Source organism: Humulus lupulus, chromosome 2 (assembly GCF_963169125.1).
Source record: "Humulus lupulus chromosome 2, drHumLupu1.1, whole genome shotgun sequence".
Classification (NCBI taxonomy): domain Eukaryota; kingdom Viridiplantae; phylum Streptophyta; class Magnoliopsida; order Rosales; family Cannabaceae; genus Humulus; species Humulus lupulus.
In genome coordinates, this window is record NC_084794.1 from 15366821 (window position 1) to 15382731 (window position 15911).

The following is a 15911-nucleotide window of genomic DNA, read 5'->3' on the forward strand; positions in this document are numbered from 1 at the left end:
GCATATGCTATCACCTTCTCCACTTGCATCAATACGCACCATAATCCCTACTTCGACGCATCACAATATACCCCAAATTTCTCATTATCTGTGGGTAGAATTAATACAGGTGTCGTGATAAGTCTATCTTTCAACTCTTGAAAACTCCGTTCACAATCCTTAGTCCATACAAACTTGATACCCTTTCTGGTCAGTTCTGTCAAGGGCGTAGCAATCTTAGAAAACACTTTTTACGAATTTTTGGTAATACTCTGCCAACCCAAGAAAACTTCTCTCCTCCGAAGCATTCTTTGGTTGTGGCCAATCTTTTACAGCTTCGATATTTACTTGGTCCACCTTAATACCATCCTCACTAACAATGTGTCCTAAGAATGCCACTTGAGTTAGCCAAAATTCACACTTCTTGAATTTCGCGTACAGTTGATGTTCCTTCTGTTGGAAAAAACTTATACATGATCTTTATTTATTTTCATGTATATCTAATATTAAACAAATTAATATGAGATAGCCTAAAACATGTTTCTAACATTGAATTCAAAGAGAAACAAAGAATAGAATACTTACAGTATATGCAGCGGAATTAAAGAGCCCTTCTTTCAGTTTCTCTAACTCTTGTATCCTCTCTGTCGCAGAGTATTATCAAGAAACTGAACCGATCTTCTATTTTCTTCACAGCCTTCCAATGTATCCTTGGAACCACCTAGACTAGTGTGGGCAATTCTCAACACATGAGATAGATATAGAGAGAAGAAAAGAAAATAACAAAGAGGCTTAGAAAAGGACTTGTGTTTAGAGAGAATCTAAAACTATCAAAAAATTTGACTTGAGACTTATCAAACTTCTGTTTTGACTTCTCTCTAAGCACTCCTTTTATAGACTCAAATAGGCAATTTAATGTAATTAAAAAATCAATAAAATAATAGCCATTTTGAAGCCCTAGGTCGAAATTATCATGGGCTATAGGCCCGTGAAATTTCTCATTTGATTATAAGCCCATTGGAATTAAAATCAAGGCCTGAATTATTTTCTATTGATTTAATTAATTAAATAATTATTTAAATCCTTTATCAAATTAATTATTTATAATTTGAACCTTGATTTAAATTTATTTATTAATTTAGATATCGATTTATCTTAATTAATAAATCTGCCATAAATTCTCTTTTCTTCTCAAAATTACACAACTCTGTGAAACTATCCAAAATTGACCTGGTCAACTTTGATAATTCTAATTGATAATTAAATCAATTAATTGAGACTATCTAGATGATTTTATCCAAGGTACAATGGGGACCATGGGCCTATGAAATCAAGCTCCAATAAGTTATCATAAATCTAACAAATAAATTTACTAACTTATTTATTCCTCGTGACTCCACTATAGACTTGGAATTGCACTCTTGAATTCATAGAACGCTCTATAACAAATATAGATACGCTATTAATTATCCATTGTTACAACCATAATTGTCACTCAATCCTCTATAGACGGTCTACAATGAGATAGGACTAAAATACCGTTTTACCCCTCATTGTATTTTATCCTTAAAACACTTAGTTCCTTATAAATGATATTTCAGTAAACTAATTTAATTACTGAAATGAGATCTCTATCATTTAACACCTTGAACCAAACTAAAAGGAAACCATCTTTTCACTTCTTCATCAGAAGCTATAGATGTTCATATCTATGATTAACACTCCCACTCAATTATACTACCGAGTTCCCAAGATGTAAGTATGGGCTAGTCCGTAGGGTAAGCTGGTAACGAACAAGTCAAAGAACTCAAATAATACAATCAGTTAGAATACTAACCACTCAGAATTGAGATTGAATTGACCTATGGTCAACTATATGATATGACTAGAATAGATAATAACGGTATGTTTACTTATCTTATAAACTGTCAATATCGGTCCAGTCTGATGTAACAAATACATCCGATCTTATCTACTTTGCTAATGTTCTGGAAAGAACATAACACTATAATGTGTAAGTAGATCATATCGTAGATTGGCAAGTCAGTGTAAATCCTGGGCACTGACTAATCTTAGGACTAACTTATTTTGAACATATAATCATATTTATATTCCACTGTGATTACATCACTATAAATAAGATTAACTATATGCTCGGGATTTAATTGAAGTTTATATTAAAGAAATAATCATGAAAATAAAACATGTGAGCAAAGTGATTGACCAAGTCAAAAAATGATTTCTATTCTTTTATTGATAATAAAATGAGATTACAAAGAATTTGGGTTTTAATTAGGGCATAAAACCCCAACATCTTCAACCTTTGCAGTGTCGATCTTAGATGTTCTTCGTGTTCCTCTTTAGTTCGTGAATAGATTAGAATGTCATCTATAAATACTATCACGAACTTATCCAAATAGTCCTTGAAGACTCTGTTCATAAGGTCTATAAATGTTGTTGGGGCATTGGTAAGTCCAAAGGACATCACCAAAAATTCATAGTGGTCATACATAGTACAAAATGTTGTCTTCGGAATGTCCCCTTCCATCACCCTTAACTGGTGGTATCTCAACCTCAAGTCTATCTTTGAGAACACCGCCTTTCCTTGGAGTTGATCAAAAAGATCGTCTATCTTTGGCAAAGGGTATTTGCTCTTGATGGTGACCTTGTTAAGTTCCCTATAATCAATGCACTTCTGCATTGACCTATCCATCCTCTTTACGAATAATATCGGTGCTCCCCATGGTGAGTAACTTGGCCTAATGAAACCTAGGTCAAGTAGTTCCTGCAGTTGAACCTTTAACTCCTTCAATTCAGCAGGCGCCATTCTATAAGGTGCTTTCGAGATTGGAGCTATTTCCGGTGCTAGCTCAATCATGAACTCGATTTCTCGTTGTGGTGGAAATCCCAGTAAGTCTTTTGGAAATACATCCAAGTAGTCACGTACTATCCTCGTGTCTTCTGGTCTCTACATCCAAGTTTCTATTGTATTAACCACGCTCGCCAAAAATCCCATGCATCCATGCTGTAACATCTTCCCAGCTTCTAACGCTAAAATGATTGGGATTCATAGTCTTGTTTCTGTTCCCATGAACAAAAAAGGCTCCTCTCCGTCAGGCTTAAACACCACCATTTTCTTCTTGCAATCGATTGTAGCCTTGTACTTCGTCAGCCAATCCATCCCAAGGATTATGTCAAAATTAGAATTATCCACCCCAATCAAGTCTTCATATAGCTCTCTACCATCTATCCTCAAAGGCAAGACTCTAAACCACTTCCTAGATATTACCACCTCTCTGGTTGGTAACATGGTCCCAAACCACTTAGCATGCTTCTCATGAGGTCTATTAAATCTTTCCGCTATTCTCTTAGCAACAAATGAATGAGTGGCTCCATAATCAATTAAAACATGATAATCAATTCCAGCGATAAAAATCTGACCTAAGACCACTGAAGTGCTTGCTTCTGCCTGAGGCTTGGTGAGAGCGAACACACATGTTGGAACCAGATTATAGTTCTTCTTGTGGTGCTCTTTATCCCATTCCCGAGTCTTCTGTGGACAGTTCCTTTTGATGCATCCTTTCTTACCACAACCATAACACGTGTTTGCCCAAAATTCGTCTTGGTGGTGCTTCTTACATTTATCACACTCTGGGTACCGTACCCATTCCTTTCTACCATTGTGATTATTTCCCTTATTATCTCTGTCCCTTTTATCCTGGCTTGACTACCCTGTCTGGTCACTTCATTTTTTGATCATTAGAGTTATGACCTTGGGAGGCGTTCTTTCTTGCCTATCTTTTAGCAGCATCTTCCTTCCATATTCTGTCTTCCATTCTCTCAGTAGTGAGGGCCCTTTACAAAATTTGAGCATATGTATTGTTGGCCCTACTGATACAATCTCCACATCTCTGGCTATCATAGGCTTTAAGCCTTGAACAAACCGGTCTACTCTAGTTGCATTGGTTGGCACTAAATCTGCCGCGAACTTGGCAAGCCTGTCAAACTTTAGTGCGTACTTTGTCACCATCATATTCCCTTGATTCAAGGTGGCAAACTCATCCACCTTTGACTCCTGTACTTCAGCAATGTAGTATTTGTCATTAAAATTTTGCTAAAATTATGCTCATGCCATTGCAGTAACGTCTCTTGCCTGGGAGATTACTTCCCACCAGATTCTTGCATCATCCCTCAACATGTAAGTTGCACAGGCTACCCTGTCATTTCCTTCAACTCGTGTGAAGTCCATAATTGTCCCCATCATGCTCATCCAATGCTCTGCCTTCCATGGATCAACACTCCCCTCAAACATTGAAGGATGTTGCTTCCAGAACCTTACATACAATGGTTCCAAATGATTGCCAATTTGAAAAATCTCTAAAATCGGTGCTAAAGACTGTTGAAAATCTCTGATCAATGGTGCTGGCTGAGCTCGTTGCCGCCTTAGCTGTCTCAGTTCCCTTAACTCCTGAGCCTGTTTCCTCATGTCTTCTTGCATGGCCACAAAATGTGCCGCCAACCATTAGTAGGTGATATAAGGATCTTCCTCGCGCCTATTTCCCCCATCAGCTAGTAGAGAGTTGCCACTGCGGTTAGCTCGTGTACTGGGTCTCACAACACGTTGGCCGTCAAGGTTGCGATTCACCCCAGCATTCCTTCGTATTGATCTCCTAGAAGTCATGGTTTCAATTCATTCCTAAAACCACTATTTCAAATCAAGAACCAAAACATTCTTTTAAATCCATCAAAAAAATAATCTCTAATTATTCATAAAGCCAAAAATATCCCGAAACATCCATCATTCACCAAAGTTCACAACCCAAAAAAATAAAAACAACTCACTAAAACCAATATGTTTACAACGAAACGTCTACAACCACATCCTATGCACAGGAAAAGAACTTTTGAGCTTATCTAACAACTCTACTGAAATTCCTTGATCAAATGGTTCGTTGGACATTGCGAACCCTTGTTGTCTTACGAAGGCCTTAAGCGTGCACTTGTACTTAGCACCTTCCTAAGCTATGTCTTGTACGTGCTTCCACACCGCCTGTAGTTCTTCCAGCATCCTGCTTGAGGAAATTGTATCTCTTAATACTTCATACTTCTTCTTGCAACTTAGCAGCCCTCCTTCTCAGACCACATCTTGAATGTGCTTATTGACCGTCACACAATGGTCCACTAAGTTCTTGATACTCCATTCTGCAAAACGCCGCATCCTTATCCTTCGTACCTTTCTTATCCTTCTTGTTAGCTTCCTTTGTTGAGTCTTGTTCAAACAACCCTTAAGGACTCTAAGCACACAAACCATGCTATCTACTCTATACATGCAGATAAGGCACTAAAACACGTAAGGCAAATAGTCACATAACCAAAACAACTTAAATAAATTTTACAGTGTAATAAGTCGAGCTTATCTTCAACAGCGAGAGTACATGTCATGATAGTCTACAGGAAACAAACCATTGCTCTGATACCAATTGTAACACCCCAATTTCTTGAAGCGTTAATTTGACAATTAGCATAATTAAGGTTTAAAATAAAAATACTCTTTTATTTATAAAATCATTCATAAACACCACTCAAATGTTAAAAAGAATGAAACTTCAGAGTTTCGTAGTTTTCATAAATAAAATAAACAACTTAAAATCCAATCCATAAAACTATAACATCATTCTAAAAGAAATACTTAGTAAATTTCCAATGTAGGCCCGATCCCCTATGATTGTAAAATCCTTGACATGTACGCCTTCCGCCAAAGCTCTCCAACTTATTGTGTAGCAACCACATCTTTGCCTTTACCTGCAGCACAGAGTACTCATGAGCCAAAGCCCAACAAGAAGAGATGTGTAGGACACAACCCCATAACCTTAATCGGAAATTTAAATCAATAATAGTAACAATAATATAACATAAATCAAAACTCATGAAAAGAAAACATAGTCCAAGTTAAGTTGGACAAGTATCGTATAACAAAATCATGCATTTTCAACATATCATAAGCATGCATTTTCGTAACGTAGACATGCATTTGAAACGTAAGCATGCCAAACAGTTATCACATACGCATACACAAAACATAACCATAATTCATATAAGCTTATTAAACATAAACATTCACTAACATAATTATGCATTAACATAAACATATCTCATAAATAGTTTCTACCATAAAAAATGTCAAGTGTACACCCTGTGTGCAGGTGTCCACTCTTCTTACCTCAAATGCAGCAGCGATCCATACACCATAACGCGTCTCTTCAAGTATCATTGGCGAGCCTAAACATAACATATAACATTAAGGCTTTAAAACCCTCAACCAAGAAAAACCATAATTAAACCCACTAAAATTCTTTTTTAAAACTATCCCATCACCATTATACTTAAGAAAGTCTTTAAAACCCCTATGCATATAGTCCCAACAATTACCAACTTATATCTATCTACATAAAAATATCCTCAAAATCACATTTCTGGGCAGCTTGTGCGCTCGTGTTCATAGAGCGCCAGGTAAATCTAGGCAGGTGGGCGCGGTCGCGCTAGGCCCTTTTTTCTGGAAATCGCAGATGCATTTTCAAACCTAGGAATCGACCCTAATCGCAAAAATTCGACCCTAAATCCTCAAACACAGGTATCCTAACATGTTTCTAACCCCATAGATCCAGATATTAACATCCCTAAACCTATATTAAACATTCATCAACCCAAAAAAAATAACAACAGTCTTAGATGTTCAAAAACTTGGACTGACAAAACTTTAAATAAAAGTTTGAACACTTATAGATCAATATCCAGCCACCAAAATCTTAGATCCTTGACGTCTATGGGATCTCCTAGCCTTTCAATATTCCAATTGATGATCTCCTCCAAACCTCAAGCTTTAAAATCTCAGATCAAGAACGAGAGATTGTCCTTGGTCCATTCCCCTTTAGCCTATCGCAAAACCAGAGTCTGAAGAAAAATACGACATCTAAACCTATTTTACTTATTAATTAATTATTTAATCTGACTTAATTCGTGTAAAAACCAATGACCTTTCTGTCCCCAGCCTCAAATTTATTCTTAATAATCACTTAAGATCGTTATCCCAAAACTAATAGCTTCAATTTTTGATAATTACACTTTCTATCATAAAACTCATAATTCTACTTGGACCCCCAGTACACAACTTCTATTACACCTTGGCCCCTAACACTTGAAGAAACTAACGTGTGTGGATTGCTTGACAGAATACATAAATAAACATACTTCATAAATCATGCATATCATAATTCATATAATTAAACACATAACATTATACAATTTACCATAATACCCTTACTAGTAAAAGCAGATATTACACTGACACTAATGCTTCCCTTAACGGCGTCATCGGGCCACTGATGCAAACTTCTCCCAATAACAGCGTTAGTGTTACAACTGACACAAATACTCTTTCATTTGTGGCAGTGTCAAACTGCCACAAACACTGCCATAAATTTGAATTCTCGGTCAATAGTGTCAGTCGATTGCGTTGACTGATGCAATAAAAGTATTTTGGTGTAGTGTATATTGCTCGTGGTCGGGTAATGATCACTTAATATTGTCTTACTCTATTTAATTTTGAGATGCAAAACATCATTCATATCATTATATTCCATGTCAACCTTCCTTTTGACAAAGATATTTGTTCTCACAATTCCACCTATATTATATATAAATATAAATATATATATATATTTGTTAGGGATTATAACTATTTTAGTTAAGTTGTAGCTAGTTAGTTAATTACAATGTGTTATTCTATCAATTTTGGTAGTTATTATATATTTATGGATATATATATTAATATATCTTTAGTCTTGTCTTGCTTCAAACAAATTATTTTTTGTAGTCACTACAACAAAATATGGGTTTTATGACTTTATTTGGGAGACATTGAAAGTCTATAATGTCTCCCATATGGGGAGACATTGGAGGTGGGGTCATTGTAAGTATATATCTCACCTCTTTCAGTGGGAGATGTTGAAAGGTGTCAAAAAACGTTAACTTTCGATATCTCTCATTGGGAGACGTGGGAAGTCTCTCACCTCTCCCAATGGGAGACATTGAAAATCTCCAAAATTTAAAAAAAAAAATTTAATTAATTATTAATTTATAATTTATATTATTTTAATTTGAATAAATAATTAATTAAATTGAAATTATTTTAATTTTAATTTTAATTGATTTAATTATTAATTAAATTGAAATTATTTTAATAATTAATTAAATTGAAATCAATTTAATATTAATTTAAATTGAAATTGACATAATTAATAAAATGAAAATATGCAAGAAACACAATGTTTGTTAGACATATATTTGTTAGACATATTCCAAATTAACAAATATTGCACTGTGTTTGAAGAAAGATGTAAAAATAAGAAAACCTAACAACGAGGTCAGTAGCTTTAGATGTCCCAACAGACACGTGTTTAGACCCTCAATTTTCAACGTCTCCCTGTACTTTTAATGTCTTACAATTTTAGTAATTAATAAAAAAATTCAATGTCTCTCAACATAAGACATTTAAAATCCCTCATAATTTTTAATGTCTTACACCATTAATGTAAGACATTGTGTGATGGGTTGAAATCGGTTAAGCACTCAGCTCGCATTTGTACATGTCAGTGATCATCCAATTCATGAATTCATTTTTACACCTAATTATTTCAATCCGATTGGATTGGTTCACTTTTTAATTAGTTTTTCATAACTTGCATTTTAACATATATAAAAAATAGTAATTAACAAAAAAGAAACATACAAAATCATACAAGAAACTCAACATCATTATTTATTACTTAATAGTAATAGACTAAACCATCAACATTACAACTTAAATATAACAATATTAAAGCTAGCATCATGAGTAAACTATGATCAGAACTAGAATAAATTGTAATAAAATATAGAAAAATCAAAATCATTGTATTGTGTTATTTAAAGAAATCATAATTATTTTATATTGTTTATATAATCAAGAAATGTAATTGAATGTTTAAATTGACTAAATTACAATTTTTGATATATATATATATATATTAGTATTTTGGTTATGTAGACTTTTAATGGTAATAGGACTCCTTAGGTGTTTGGGGAGAATCATTCACATGTTTTCCCTTTTTACCCCAAGTTCTCTCATTTCTCATTTTAGTAAACCCATGCATGTGAATCATTACCACAGATACGATTCTCATTCACTTTAGGTAAACATGTCAAAGTCAAAAATAATAGTGCTAAAGTAGCTAATACAACCATTAAACCTGAAAATGTCCTGTTTGACATTGTTTTTTGTTTTCAAAATTGTGTTCTCACGAGAACAGAAAACTATTTTTGTAGTTTTCAAAAAACAAGAGGTTTTTTGTTAATGTTTTCTAAAAATAATTTTTTTGTTTTATTTTTTTTAAATCTTAAATAAAAAATTAACAAATATATTTACAAAAAGAAAAATATTTTAAAAGTTTGTAATAAATAATGAGATAAAATAATTTGAAAAAAAAATGATGAAAAGTAAGAAGTGAGAAAATTTGAGAACAACTGAAAACAACTTTTTCTTGTTCTCAAAATTTTCTGTTTTTTGTAACTTTGTTTTTAAAAATTGTTTTCTGAAAACAATGCCAAACACCCTCACTTGTTTTTAAAAAACAACTTTTAGCTTTTAAAAACAAAAAACAGTTTTTTTAATTAAGGTACCAAACACCGTCTAAATCTCAAAAGAACAACTAGATTTACTTATAGGATCTAACACAACCATTAAAGCTAAAAGATAAGTCTCAAAACACCAACAACTAGATTTATAATCAGCAATAAGAAAGAGAGAGGTGCTGGTGAGAGAAGAAAAAAGGCCCTCCATCAAATCGTTGCCATCTGTGTGAGGTGAGAAGTGAAAAGCATGAAAACAAAAGAGGGAAAGAGTAGATGGTTTTTGTTTGATACATGAAGGTGTCACTAAGAATAAAAATAAACTCTAAGGCCAAAATAATAAAATGAAGTGGTAGAGTGTAGGATAAGCTTAACTGACTGACAATCAAGGAAGATTCATCAAAATAAGTATATTTATATTTTATATAATAATATAAATTGAGGAAATTACACCATACATGACATTTATTCTTAAACTTTGAAAAATATAACATTTTTTCCTTAAGTTTTTTATGACATATTTTTTTGTTTACATTTTTATGAGAATTTTTTTCCCATATATTTATAAAATTTTATTTGTATATCATATTTTATCTTTTATATATTTTTAGTAGTTAGTTTTGAGATTATTTTTATAATTTTAATTCATTTGTATTATTTTTTTATCATTCATATTTTATAAAATATATTATTTTTACACAATTCTTTGAAGAAAAAAATATGAGACATTCATCACCATATATTTTATTTCCATTTTTTATTCTTTCTTCTATTTTTTACCTTATTCAATCAGTATTTTATCTGCAGTAATACCACTATTAAAACAATTTTGATTTTTTTTTTTGTGATAGCAATCTTGTGCCTCTATCAATTTTTTTTAGTAATGTGTGATAACTAGTTATAATAATAAAAATCAATTTTATTTTTAAGTGGTGCTGTAGTAACTAGTTACAGCTATATGATTACAATGTTCTTCTCTAGTATAAGTAAAGGCTCACAACAACCTCAAGATTGCAATCTTGGATCAACAATACAAATAATCATCATCTATAAAGATGGATACACGAAAGAAAATTTTTGGTTCTTCATTGGCATGCTCTTCATGGTTTTCTTGTTCTTCTCCCCCATGATCATTATGTACTATAGGTGGAGGAACCGAGCTAGGACTCACAAGAACATCAACATGGGAGTTATGCTTTTGAACCTTGTCATTGTCTTCTAACATCTTCAAGAAACACCACATGTCTGCTTCTAATTATCTTCTTGTTCCCTGGATCCCATAATTTGTACCCAAACTCTTCATGACCATAGCCCAAGAAAATACACGGTTTTGCCTTATTATCAAGCTTGACACTCTCATTTTTAGGAATATGAACACATGCTCTGCACTCAAAGACTCTCAAATGATCATATGAAACATTTTTTTTCCTTTCCATACTCTCTCAGGCACATCATCATTCAGAGGAACTGAAGGAGAAAGTTAATGAAGTCATCTGCAGTTCTCATAGCCTCCCCCAAAAGGACTTGGGTAGCTTGGCATGGGAAAGCATACACCTAATCCTTTCTTCAATGGTTCTATTCATTCTTTTTGCCACACCGTTAATTTGTACCCAAACTCTTCATGACCATAGCCCAAGAAAATACACGGTTTTGCCTTATTATCAAGCTTGACACTCTCATTTTTAGGAATATGAACACATGCTCTGCACTCAAAGACTCTCAAATGATCATATGAAACATTTTTTTTCCTTTCCATACTCTCTCAGGCACATCATCGTTCAGAGGAACTGAAGGAGAAAGTTAATGAAGTCATCTGCAGTTCTCATAGCCTCCCCCAAAAGGACTTGGGTAGCTTGGCATGGGAAAGCATACACCTAATCCTTTCTTCAATGGTTCTATTCATTCTTTTTGCCACACCGTTAATAGAGCCCCCAATTGATACACCTTTGTAAGCATTTAATTTGGGCCAAAGAGAACACTCCAACCACACATTCTCAACAAAAGCACAAGTCCATAAGGCATGGAAGGAGGATTCATTTTCTATCCCACACCAAGGGCACAAAATGTGTCGTCTCCTCAAATTAACACAGTTGAGGAGCACTTCGTGAAACACACGCCACATGTAATTCTTCACCTTACTAGGAATATTCAATTTCCATAAGCTACCGGACCAAAAAACGTCAACACCTTGAGAAGAAGATTGGGTCTCATAGGAGTGAGCAAAGCTAGATTATACCCTGACTTAACACTATAGTTGCCATCATTATCATAGTGCCACACCAGCTGTAATAGCTTCACCATCCATAGGCCAAAAAACCTGGGAGAAGAAATCAAAATTTCAATGATTATTGATAATGAAATCAGATACCAACTAAGTTGAGACTATTGAGAGTATAACCGCCGCAAGAGACCTAAAGGTAGAAGCTTGGATCCTAGTACCATGTCGAATAAGCTCCATACAACAAACACTTAGCCACACAAACGATGCTGACGGTCCCGCATCAACAGCAACGAGTAATGATATATTTTAGCATCATATTAAAATTTTATGGATATCATTGTAAATGAGTGAGAGGAACAATACAACCAAACTTCTTTCTTTATTATTCTCGATTCACAATCTTATTTTACACTTTCTTTTTTGCTTGGAATTATTTTTCACATCTTGTTTTAATTAAATCTAGCATACAAGTGCTCAAGGGGAAGCAAGACCTAGCCTGAAAACCATTTGAGGTTGGGAGAGCCAAGTGGGAGGGATGTGAAGATGAATAATACATTATATCCCCGATTATAACACTGAACCTGCAACTAACTCAGTTCATGCTTATCACTGAGAAGCACGCCTTTTCTTCTCCTCAATTCCTGACTGGGAGAATCTATGCCTAAGAACTTGTAGAACATCTTCCATCTTAACATCTTTGACTGCAAGAAGAACCATGGCATGATAAAGCACATCCGCCATCTCTGAAGCAGTCCGCGCCTTCTCCTCATTCTCCTCGAGTGTTCGACACAGCTCATCTGCCTCCTCCCTAAATCACAAATAATTCGCAATCATGAGAAAATTATAGTCCCCACAGAACAGTAATCCTTCCTAACTATTAATCTGAGTTCTTTCACTTTTATTTTTACTTCATTTCATTGAAAATAAATCTCAGCCTGCAATAGTGAAAGTTACCTGATTTTTGAGCATAGCAACTTGTAGTCAAGTAATAATCGTCTAGTCCAGGATGGCTTTCCACTTAGAGGCACTTCTAATTCTGCCTTCCGCTGGGAAATTGTCGACTCTAACGAATATAAAGTGGTTTGTGCCAATTTGTTCTCTTCAATTTCACTCTACAATCATCGTCTTTCTAAATCACTAACCAATAAATAAAGAACAACAATTTGTCTAGAGAAATGAGGAGAAAACTACAAGCAAACTTCTTAAAAGACCGCAATTTCAAACCTCAAGATGTTCTAAAGATTCAGAAACTCTTGTATAATAGCATGTTTCTGCCCCTGTATGGCAAGTAGGACCATCAGGCATCCCAAGGTAGATTATCTGGAAAGTAATCTTGAGTTAATGTTGGATCAAAGGTGATGAAAATATAGTTTGCACGTATCATAAAAAATTATATAGTTCAATTATGAGTAATTAGCATTCTTACCATTAGATTCTTAAATCATTTAGGATGTGTTCTTTAATTTCCTGATTGGTTAATACTGTCATTGTATTCATAATTTTTCAGATTACATTATAATTAAAACCACTCTGTTATTCCTCTCTTTTAAGAACTCTCTCCCCTGTCTCCCTAAAAATCCCATCTTCACCAACTATTTCATTTTTATTTTTATCAAATCTGTTACTAGTCTTTCTCTCCTTCTGCTCTCTTCTTATTTACTTTGTTTTAAGGAAAATGGCTAACAAATTTCTTTTAGAGCAAATGAAACTAAGATCAACCTACAAAGCAGAACATACAGAGTCTCGATCACAATCAATGAAGATGTCATGCACGTTGATGAAATTGTTTGAGGTCTCTCCCTTTGTCCACAATGTTGACCTAGAACGGCTGTAGAATGTAGCCTTTCGAGAAAAAATTGTTGTGGCCACAGCATCCCTGTTGGCAAAGCCTTGCATTAATATGGCTCCGGTGTCAACATTTTGAGCTATTGCCACTGCTAGACCTTTGTCATCCCATTTTACACTATCTAATAATGTTTCAACCTGAAATGATTTTGCCGTTATGACTACATAATCCTTTATGTGGAAAAACACAGCAATGTGCATTTGTGGATTAAAGCCTACCAAAATATTCCAAACACAAGAATATAATAAAGTTAGCAGATAGCACCAGTAAAAACATCTTAGGACAGTGGATAATGCATACAATAGAATATCCAAGGTCAAGGAAATCTAAAAACAAACAAACATACATCTGCAAACTTCTCGATAGGTACAATTTTCTTGATGTTTGGAGGTTTAAGATGTAGGGTCCAGATGTAGCTCGACAATAATTACATGATATTATCGGGCAACGATGAACACCTTCAAGAGGGTACATAAGATTGATGGGAAACCCATTCATCAAATTTCCTTTTCTATCTTTCCTTTTCCAGACATGTAACAGTCTCTACCATAAAAAAGTTTTAGTAGACACTTGACTATGTCTGGTAAAATTAAGAACTATAGCAAAAACTAAAGTATATTCAAGATTACCAATCTTTCAAGATGTAGGGTCCAGATGTAGCTCGTCAATAGTTACATGACATTAACGGGCAACGATGAACACCTTCAAGAGAGTAGATAAGATGGATGAGAAACCCATACATCAAATTTCCTTCTCTAGACTTCCTTTTCCAGACATGTAACAGTCTCTACCATAAGAAACTTTGGTAGACACTTGACTGTGTCTGGTAAAATCATAAGCTATAACAAGAGCTCTATTTATTCAAGAACAACAATAAATCAAGTTTGCCCTAAGTTAAAACATTCACAATACACAGGCTTAATATAATACAACGGTCATAGATATGATCGGTTAAATTTTTGGGGCAAGGAGAATGTGCAGTCCAGATGTAGCTCGAATAATAATCGATTAAATATTAACGGGCAACGATGAACAGCTTCAAGAGATATTTATCTGATAAAATCAAATCCATCTCTCTATCTTTTGTCTTCCAGACATGTAACAACTTCTACCATAGTATAACACGGTAGAAATCTGACTATATACAACTGGGTCATTTTCAAATCTCCCATTCATAGATTAGCAATATTAAAAAACGAAGTAGGCTAAAGAAACGTATTTAATAAAAACAAACACTAAAAACATAGATTTCAGGTAACTAAGCTTAGTTTGGAATCTCAAGGAAACACATACATATATCCACACATATTATAATGACTGAAAATTAATTTCCCTATTTATTAAAATATCATGGATTCAAAAGAAAAACAACCATGCCGACCTTGTTGTTGGAAGCTAAAACAAGGCAAGTGCTCCTTCTCTTAAGGGAGCCTCTACCGTAATCAGAACTGGAAATAGAAAAACGACCTCTGGAAGAGACGTTCAAAGGTTGCGGAAAATGAAGATATGAAACTGCCATTGAATATTCAATTAAGAACATTCAATGGTGTTATCATATTATCCACAATTTTATTCTGCTTAAAAAAACAAAATATTTATAAATCAGATTGTTATTGTCATTTATCAATCAATGTTAGAAAAAAAATTGTATCCATAAGCAAAAAATGTAGGAGATTCGGTCAGCATTTTCAACTGGGAAAGGAAATTTGAATAATGAAGAAGAATTGCATACCTCGAGCTGACCTAGGAATATTAGTGAGAGCGAGAGTGAGTGATTTAAGTAGAAGATGAATGTGAGAGGCGGCGCCTCTGAAGCTGAAGCTAGGGTTTGAATCCTGGAAAATGTTCATAGCCACGTCATCCCTCTTGCTTTTATTATTATTTTTTAAATTGTAATTTTTCTTCTACCAAGGACGCATATTAAAATTGATAAGAATAATTGGTGGCAAAACCCTATAGTTTGTATTTTCTTAAACTTAACCTATATTATTTGTTTTGGGTGGAAAAACCTCTCAAACCACTCTTCTGTTTGCAAATCTACAATCTCGTTCGTTTGGCGAGGTGGAAGCCACCGGACAAAAATTACATGTTGTTACACCCAAATTTCAAGGAAGAATAAATTTGTCTCGAAATGTAGACTCGTAAAGTGTAAGCTCGAAAATGACAGGTAGTAGCTGAACACTTGTACAAATAATAATG

The 15911-nt window shown here is 34.1% G+C and overlaps 2 protein-coding genes across 4 annotated transcripts; both read right to left on the bottom strand.

Annotated features, from left to right (window-relative positions):
* Window positions 1-3046: 3046 nt before the first annotated feature.
* LOC133813952 (uncharacterized) lies at window positions 3047-4465 on the bottom strand. Its single transcript, XM_062246978.1, has 3 exons — window positions 4145-4465; window positions 3774-4054; window positions 3047-3653 (listed from the first exon to the last, which is right to left on the bottom strand). Exons 1-3 carry the CDS (start codon window positions 4463-4465, stop codon window positions 3047-3049), a joined length of 1209 nt encoding a protein of 402 aa, XP_062102962.1.
* Window positions 4466-12226: 7761 nt separating this feature from the next.
* On the bottom strand, window positions 12227-15583 carry LOC133817370 (histidine biosynthesis bifunctional protein hisIE, chloroplastic). Of its 3 annotated transcripts, none has more exons than XM_062249871.1 (6): window positions 15445-15583; window positions 15094-15286; window positions 13604-13849; window positions 13091-13186; window positions 12821-12978; window positions 12227-12674 (listed from the first exon to the last, which is right to left on the bottom strand). In XM_062249871.1, the coding sequence occupies exons 2-6, from the start codon at window positions 15250-15252 to the stop codon at window positions 12473-12475; spliced, it is 861 nt and encodes a 286-aa protein (XP_062105855.1). In that variant the 5' UTR covers window positions 15253-15286; window positions 15445-15583; the 3' UTR covers window positions 12227-12472. The 3 variants fall into 3 exon arrangements, with proteins under 3 accessions (XP_062105855.1, XP_062105852.1, XP_062105854.1); XM_062249868.1 differs by having other exon boundaries at window positions 15085-15286; XM_062249870.1 differs by having other exon boundaries at window positions 15085-15289; window positions 15445-15544.
* Between the last annotated feature and the right edge of the window lie 328 nt (window positions 15584-15911).

Coding starts and splice junctions, on each gene's coding strand:
- LOC133813952 (XM_062246978.1), bottom strand. CDS start 4,465: ATGAGGAAACAGGCTCAGGAGTTAAGGGAACTGAGACAGCTAAGGCGG. Junction 4,055..4,144: donor ATGCAAGAATCTGGTGGGAA/GTAATCTCCCAG, acceptor GCTGAAGTACAG/GAGTCAAAGGTGGATGAGTT. Junction 3,654..3,773: donor AAGATGCTGCTAAAAGATAG/GCAAGAAAGAAC, acceptor TCACAATGGTAG/AAAGGAATGGGTACGGTACC.
- LOC133817370 (XM_062249868.1), bottom strand. CDS start 15,252: ATGTTCTTAATTGAATATTCAATGGCAGTTTCATATCTTCATTTTCCG. Junction 13,187..13,603: donor TTGATTGTGATCGAGACTCT/GTATGTTCTGCT, acceptor ATTACTTTCCAG/ATAATCTACCTTGGGATGCC. Junction 12,675..12,820: donor TTGCTATGCTCAAAAATCAG/GTAACTTTCACT, acceptor TTTGTGATTTAG/GGAGGAGGCAGATGAGCTGT.